Here is a 1,420-nt window from a genome sequence, read left to right on the forward strand (position 1 = left end):
AACCAATATATGGGTGAGTGTGGGTGTGTGGATGTGTGCATTGGAGGGTGGGTGTGACAGGGTATCATGGTTTCATAATTATGCTACTAATTTTATAGAGAACCTACGTACTTGTATGTAGCACTGTTGCACATTTGTATAATATAAATAAAAGATTATAACGATTTTGAATTTGTATGTTAAAATTATGCTGGCTATCACAAGATTTGTTCTTCTTTTAGCGTGTCCACGTCACAAATGGGGCCCTCCTGATTGTACAGGTGACTGTGACTACTGCTATAATGGTGGCGTATGTGATGACAAAACAGGACTTTGTATTTGTGCCCCTGGATTTATGGGGTTCTCCTGCCAAACTGGTAATATTACAGTTGTGAAAGGTTTATTTTAATGATAACAGATTCCCTTCTCCTTTCTGTTAAGTCTCCATTGTCATTGATATATGGCCTTTTGTTAAGTGTATTTCAAAAATTGTTTCTTGATCCATTTAGAATGTGGCGGTAATATATTCGGATGGAATTGTGAAAATTTGTGTACATCAAATTCTGCTAGAGTTGGTGCATGCAAAAACAAGCAGTTCTGTTTGCCTCATCCATACGGATGTAGTTGTGTGACAGGCTTCAAAGGGCTTAACTGTAATGCAGGTAACAACGCTTGTTATAAGGTATTATATTATGGTTTTTAAAACCGTAGGTGTATTCCGCCGAGGAACAAGCAAAACCTAAACAACGTATAGAGTACTATAAGCCTCTACGAGTCAATTTCTATAAACAACAGGTTATAGGTGGTAATAATTGTGTCATCTTGTTGACACGCGCTTTATCGTAGGCCTATTTATTATTGCAGATTACCTAAGATTTTATGAATTCTTACCATATTTTTGCAGCATGTCCATCGGGTAAATTTGGAGCAGATTGTGCTCAGTCTTGTCATTGCAAACAAGGTAAATGTAGTCAATACACAGGAATATGTACTGACGCCGAGGACTCGACTTGTGCACCTCCATGGACAGGATCTAACTGCCAAAGTAAGATATAAGACATAATTTAATAGTACAGTATATATGAAATTAATGATTATGATTATGATTTTCTATTTTCGTCTTTGATTGTCCAGTACATGCATTACAAACTGTGCTTTTAAGTTTATGGGCTTTTAAGTACAACTCCCGTCATCTCTACTGGAGTTTCCAGAACCCTCCCACTCGAACTAACCTTGGTCCTCGATTGGTGCTTTCCAACCCACTCCACCACCCTCCCTTGTGTTTTGTACATGCCCTACTTTGGTATACCTCGATTTGACATAAAAAAAAAAATCTTTATTTAGATCCATTCTGAAAAACATATATAGGTAATAATGTCTATTATATACAGTAAGTGTTTGATCCAACGACCGGGAGTAATGTTGTAAAAGTATAAAATGG

The 1,420-nt window shown here is 37.0% G+C and overlaps 1 protein-coding gene across 1 annotated transcript in view; it reads left to right on the top strand.

Annotated features, from left to right (window-relative positions):
* LOC117121864 overlaps positions 1–1,420 on the top strand; it is a 21,564-nt gene that overhangs the window by 6,752 nt on the left and 13,392 nt on the right. The window contains exons 4-6 of the mRNA XM_033267252.1: positions 222–356; positions 489–641; positions 884–1,024. Coding sequence (XP_033123143.1) covers positions 222–356; positions 489–641; positions 884–1,024 — 429 coding nt within the window. The remainder of the gene's footprint in view (positions 1–221; positions 357–488; positions 642–883; positions 1,025–1,420) is intronic.

Source organism: Anneissia japonica, unplaced genomic scaffold (genome assembly GCF_011630105.1).
Source record: "Anneissia japonica isolate Jap-2015-1 unplaced genomic scaffold, ASM1163010v1 scaffold2392_len1475705_cov187, whole genome shotgun sequence".
Classification (NCBI taxonomy): Eukaryota; Metazoa; Echinodermata; class Crinoidea; order Comatulida; family Comatulidae; genus Anneissia; species Anneissia japonica.